The sequence below is a fragment of the Caenorhabditis briggsae genome (genome assembly GCF_000004555.2).
Source record: "Caenorhabditis briggsae complete genome, chrV, whole genome shotgun sequence".
NCBI lineage: Eukaryota > Metazoa > Nematoda > Chromadorea > Rhabditida > Rhabditidae > Caenorhabditis > Caenorhabditis briggsae.
In genome coordinates, this window is record NC_013488.2 from 8040183 (window position 1) to 8046413 (window position 6231).

General features: G+C 37.4%; 2 protein-coding genes across 2 annotated transcripts in view; one reads left to right on the top strand and one right to left on the bottom strand.

Annotated features, from left to right (window-relative positions):
* Positions 1–5481, bottom strand: part of CBG08603 — a gene marked incomplete at both ends in the record, with an annotated part of 7981 nt that extends 2500 nt beyond the window's left edge. The window contains 11 exons of the mRNA XM_002636263.2: positions 19–403; positions 446–1086; positions 1131–1838; positions 3132–3533; positions 3585–3670; positions 3761–3897; positions 3940–4432; positions 4674–4763; positions 4807–4849; positions 5098–5280; positions 5329–5481. Coding sequence (XP_002636309.2) covers positions 19–403; positions 446–1086; positions 1131–1838; positions 3132–3533; positions 3585–3670; positions 3761–3897; positions 3940–4432; positions 4674–4763; positions 4807–4849; positions 5098–5280; positions 5329–5481 — 3321 coding nt within the window. The remainder of the gene's footprint in view (positions 1–18; positions 404–445; positions 1087–1130; positions 1839–3131; positions 3534–3584; positions 3671–3760; positions 3898–3939; positions 4433–4673; positions 4764–4806; positions 4850–5097; positions 5281–5328) is intronic.
* A 407-nt stretch (positions 5482–5888) lies between these two features.
* The window catches only part of CBG08601, a gene marked incomplete at both ends in the record, with an annotated part of 429 nt that continues 86 nt past the window's right edge, over positions 5889–6231 (top strand). The window contains one exon of the mRNA XM_002636262.1: positions 5889–6231. This exon is cut by the window's right edge and continues 86 nt beyond it. Coding sequence (XP_002636308.1) covers positions 5889–6231 — 343 coding nt within the window.

Consider the following 6231-nt stretch of genomic DNA (forward strand, 5'->3'; position numbering starts at 1 on the left):
AATGCTCGACTTTCCAACACGGATTTTCTTCAAGTCTCCTTGTGTCATTTCGTAATTGTCACACGACGAGAGTTCCGGGGTATAATCTTCAAGACACTGTCTACATGTTAATTCTGAACACTCAAAGTCCATTTCAAAGCATGGACATTGTCGGGTCTGACATTTTCCCGGCGGACACTCGCAACCTGGGAACTTTCGGTTACAATTGAAGTCGCAGTTGCAGAAGACTGTGCAGAAGCGTTTGCATGGACAATTTCGAACTCCTGGGCCACAAGGACCGAGATGATCACAATGAGTTGTGTAATCTTCGTACTTGTCCTCCTCGCCCTTATTCTGTTCTCTTCTTCTCTTTTTGTCTTCCTTTTGAGCATGCCGAAAGTTTTCCATTCTTCTGGCGTAACTTCTAAAACTACAAATTACAAGGAACCTTTCTGAAAAAACTCACTTTTGTTGGAATGCCATTGCATCACAGTAGCTGGCAGAATCAAGCAACTTTTTGAACCAAGAAGCACATGAGCCATTGGGAAAAAGCTTTGCTGTTTGACAAAAGTTCTTCACGACGTCTTTATCGTCTCGCATCAGAAGAGTGTTGAGAAACTCAGAACACTGCCGTTTGGTTGATTTGAGAATGAATAGTGTTAGCTGCTTCGAATCGGGATCATCAAAGAATCCTTCCATTCGTGTTGCTAGCTCATCATCATGTAAATAACAGTTATCAGAGCACGCTTCCTCCGCAATTTTGATGAATCGGACAATGAAGTTTTCTCGAGTGTCGGGATACTTGACGTCAAAAGGAAACTTCTTGAAGTAGGGGAGTGATTTAGTCTTCATTGGATCTTTCAACGAATCCAATAGTTCCAATATTTCCAAATCAACCTTCCCGTTCGAGTACTTCTTATGCAGTCGATGAAACATTTTAGGAACTTCATCGAGCGCGCCATAGCTGGGAAAAGTATTGAAGAATGCGTGGTAAAGTAGATCGAGGTTCTTCGTTCCGGGTAGCACCGCCATCAATGTTTTATAAAACATCTCGTCACTCGTCTCGAATTTATTCCTCCAATTTCCATGGACACCATTTGGAAAAGTCTGAAAAGTTTAAATTGCATTTAATCAAATCGTGAAAAGCGAACCCTGTGAAGGAATGCTGTGACGGCATCGTAGTCTAGATCATCAACAGGAAACTCATCAAACTGTGGAAAGTGTGTCAACTGCAGCTGATCGTCACGGTAAACGTTTTCAGTCAATGGTTCCACGAACCGCATTTTCGTCATTTCGTATGGCTTTCTAACTGGTGGTACAGTAATTCTTGTTCCGCCCGTTGTAGTTAAAGTCAATGGAACGTATTTCGCCTTCTCAAAATACTTCTCTGAGTCAGAGTAATTTTCATCGTCTGCAACATCTTCATCCTTGCTCAATTGGTAGGCATCATCGCTGTCATCCGAGTTATCATCAGGAAACAATGTTGCAAATTCTTTCTCAGCAAACTCATTCTTCTCCCTTAATACTGTTTTAGCAGCCAGTTCAATTCTGTCTTCTTCTAATTTGATATCTGCTCCGGAATATCTCAAGCTCTTAACTCCGAGGTAAGAATTATCGTTCAGTTTACGATCGGACCAGTGGAAAATGTGGTCATATGGGTGTATGTATTGATCCTTTTTGGGCTCATAGCTGTTTCTTTTTGGCTTCTTCTTCTCACTCACGCTGCTCGCTGCTGATACCCTTCTTTTAACCGATTGCTGATTATTTGGAGTAGATGCACATGTAGCGCTCAAGCTAACATCAGATGATCTACGAACGCGAGGAGTATGCTTCTTGATGGGAGGAGTATCAGTCATACTCTGTAAAAGATATCATTCGGATGAAAAAAAAAACATTTTAAAGATAACGAAAGCGAAAAGTAATTTGGTTCGAACGAATCTGTGAGAAAATAATGCGGTTATTCATGACAAAAAATGTGTTATTTTTACTTTTTTCATACAATGTCGAAGAATGCGGACAAATTCGTTTTTCCGCATTTCTCAAAATTCTATGAATAGGCCTAAAAAACTTCTATGGTCATGAAGAACACCATACAACTTTTTTCGCTGTAGCAAAAGCAACGAAAATCAGCTGATTATCAACTATTTTTTCGCGATGTTTGACAAAGAAAACCAATTTAAAAATATTAACTCAGAAAAGGACAAACTTTAACTCAGAAAAAAAAGGACAAATAAAAGCAAGAAACAAAAATATCTTTTGGAATTTGTTTCGCTGTTATGAACATCGTGTTGAAACCCTTCTAGAGTGCACTATGTTCCTTTAAAGGTGGTGTACGGTGAAATTTTTTATTGCATCAAAATGTGCAGAAATGCATGTAGATTGACATAAAAATAAAGAAAAAATTCAAAAAAAATTCCTTCGGCGAGAAAAACGCATCGAAAAATACGCTGAAAGCCCTTAGGGACGAGCTTTTTTCTAGGCCGCCCGGTGAGTGAAAGCGCGCGAATTCAAACTTTTACAATTTTTTCGCTCGTTTTCACTTTTTTTTCGGTTTTTTCAAGAGTTTTCTAGGTTTTTGTTAATTTTTCTTCCAGATACATCGGAAAATGCGCTAAGTTCCTTGGAGTATCGCAGGCTCTATAATGATTTGGTCTACACGTATAAAATTATTGTTTCCAAAGAAATTATCATGGAGGTTCCAATTTTCGAAATATTTAATCATGCTGGATCATTGCGACGTCACAAATACTATCTCAAATCACTTATCAAAAACTCAACAAAAATATCTTCTCAATTTCTCTCTAATAGAGTAATCAGATGTTGGAACTCTTTACCCGCCAAAGTGTTTCCGGTGAAGCCCTCGTCAGCGGCTTTCAAAAATCGACTATTATCCTGTGATCTAAAACATTTTCTTGTCTTGAATTCAACTAATTACTAACTCGGTTTATCCTTCATCTCCCAATTACTACAAATGTATGTCCCTGTTATATCTCCTAGTTTCATAGACATTTCACGTGTTAGTGGTTTTCTCCCCTTCGTTGAAATAAATAAATAAATGAAAATTTGAAAAAACAGTGAAAACGAGCGAAAAAATAACTATATTATTTAATTTGAAAAAATATTTATTCTAGCTTTTTCTTTGTGGAGAAAACGATTTTAAAAATTCCTGACAAAAACCTTAGAAGAAGCGAGAGTATAAAAACAGTTAAAACTAGAAAAACAACAGCTAAAGTTAAGAAAACAATAGCAATATCGAAGGAATAATATTGGAAGAGATTTAAATGTTTCCCCTCCGAACTCAATGTGTTCAAAGTTCCATGCTCGACAGCAAAATTGCAATGATTCAGGACGACATCTTTCGGAGAAAACGGTTGAGAGTTTAGAATACCTGCTAGCCATTTAGCATTTGCAAGGTACTTCTTGTTCTTCAACACCATCTGAATTGCTTTTCGAAGTTCTTCTGAATTCCCCAGAAGCTTCTTGTCGAACTCAAGTGATCCGCCGTGTCGTGTGAGCATGTGAGCATTTCTAGGTTGATCAGCAAGTAACGGAATCTAGAAATTCGACGATGATTAATTATTTTCTGACTCGTGATCATCACTCACAATTAACGCCGGTTTCCCCTGATAAGCAAGCTCCATTGTACTACCCAGTCCTCCGTGAGTGACGAATAGTGTTAGACGATCATCAGCTGAAAAATATGACATTTTTAATAGATAAGAAGACTTTGTTGTTTCATGAATCGGCTTAAAATTGTTATTGTTTGTTATAACTGTCTCACCTAAAAGATCATTTTGAGGCATCCATTTCGTCAATTTCACATTCGGAAGATGATCAGCCAGCGTGGCATTTTCATCTTCGTATTTCCAAATGAAAGTGGTATCGGGCATTGATTCAAAGACTTCGAGAAACGATTTTCTGAAATATGAACTTTACAGAATATCTGATGTTTCATCTCACTTGAATTCTTCTGGCATATCACATGAATGAGCATTCGATCCAAAAGAAATCAGAACATTTTGGTCTCTAATTTTCAAAAGAGTATCCCATTCTTGATTCAGCTTCGTCTTCTTTTTATTAGTAACCACTTGCATCCCACCGATAAAAACTGTCTTCGGTAGAGTTGGACTTGCATAATCCAGATATTGATTTGAGTTAATAAAGTAGAATGCAACATTGCTCACAAGTTCTGTCCAACTTTCTGTTCCGTTGTAATACGGTTTGATTGTTCTGAGTTCTCTTTGGTATCTCGATCCAAATAAATATTGTGTGAACATCATTCTCAACAAATTCTTGGCTCTTGTGAAAAAAGACATTTTGTCGTTATTCGGAGAGAACAATCCCGGAAAATAACTGATCGCAGCTGGCTCTCCATGGGCATACTTCATGGCATCTTTGAATAAATTCGATTCCGCATTTATGACTGTTTTAATACCAATGTGATCGAAGACAGCTGAAGTTTAAAGGATAACTATTTTTTCTTTGAGCTGCGCTCTGAGAAGTTCCCTAACTTTTAACTTGGATCTTATTTATCTCGGTACCTGTTAAAGATACAAAAAATCTGTCAACTGATAAATTGTTTGTCATAATATCATACGGTTTTTTGTCAGCTGACAGACTTTTGATATCTGTCATAGGCATTGTGATAATTGGGGGGGGGCTTGTATTACAGGTTTTATGGTATATATACTCACCAAAGGGACAAGCAAAAAGAGATTCGGTGATAGCTAGATCAAAATTTTCATTGCGAAGTTGTTCAAGAATTTCAGTCTGTTGGAAAATGTCTGAAATTTCTATCTGGGAAATTAGGAATGTAATGAAACTCACATTCACATTGATAACCAATTCCAATGTTCATCTCACTGATGATCTATAAGATAAATTTTGTTTTAAATTACCGTATACCCTTTAATATAAGAACCTTCACATTTCGAGCTCAATTATCTCGGTTCGTATGAGAGATAAAAAATGTGTCAAATAATAAAATGTTTGTGATATTATGATGAATAATTTATCAGTTGACAACTTTTTTATATCTTTCACAGGAACCGAGATTAATTGGCTCAAAGATAAAAGTTAGGGGACCTTTCTGTTACAGGTATTATGATTTTAGCTTACTCCAAAGAGAGACATCATCTCCGGATCCATAGTCCACACTTTAGATTTTATGATGCCTTCGATTTGTCCAGATTCAAATATTGCTTTCGTTCGTGGATCCTGTCCGATTTCCACAATCTTCGTCACTTTCTTTGAACCTGTTTGATTCCTCTTATTGCTCAGATATACTGGAATTAGCATTGTCTGAAAAAACCAAACTTTCCAACAATTTCCAACGGCTCTCACTCTTACCACTTCATTTCCAGCATCAATAAGGATATCAGATATTTTGCCCAAAAAATTCGAATGACTCGCTCCGTAAGCCGGATTGAATACTAGAACTTTATAGGATACTGCTGATCCAATAAGCCCAACAAATAAAGGAATTGCATAAATCAAATTCATGATGATCAAAATGTGATGAATGTCAAAAAATGATATATATTTAAGGGAAGCTTCCTGATAAGGGGGCTAGAAAAGTTGGTTTGTTTGGGTAGAAATTGGCAACATTTTAAGATGATTTCATTCCATATTGTGTATTGAGTCAAATGGGGGAGGGCTCATGTGATAAGTGAACGATTCCGGTTGATTATTCCTGTTTTTGAGAGGGAAACGTGAGTTTTTTGTCTAGATGGTGATGAGAATAGATCAAAATTTACTTTACGGAACTACTCGGTAGTTATCAGAGACGTCCGAATTCCTGCTACCGTGTTTTTTTTCGTTCCGGATTCCGGAAAATTTTAATTGTTCCAAATTCCGAGAATTTAATTTGATTCCGTATTCCGTGAAATTTTCCAGATTCCAGATTCCAGATTCCATATTCCAGATTCCAGATTCCAGATTCCAGATTCCAGATTCCAGATTCCAGATTCCAGATTCCAGATTCCAGATTCCAGATTCCAGATTCCAGATTCCAGATTCCAGATTCCAGATTCCAGATTCCTGATTCCAGATTCCAGATTCCAGATTCCAGATTCCAGATTCCAGATTCCAGATTCCAGATTCCTGATTCCAGATTCCAGATTCCAGATTCCAGATTCCAGATTCCAGATTCCAGATTCCAGATTCCAGATTCCAGATTCCAGATTCCAGATTCCAGATTCCAGATTCCAGATTCCACATTCCAGATTCCAGATTTCCACATTCCAGATTCCA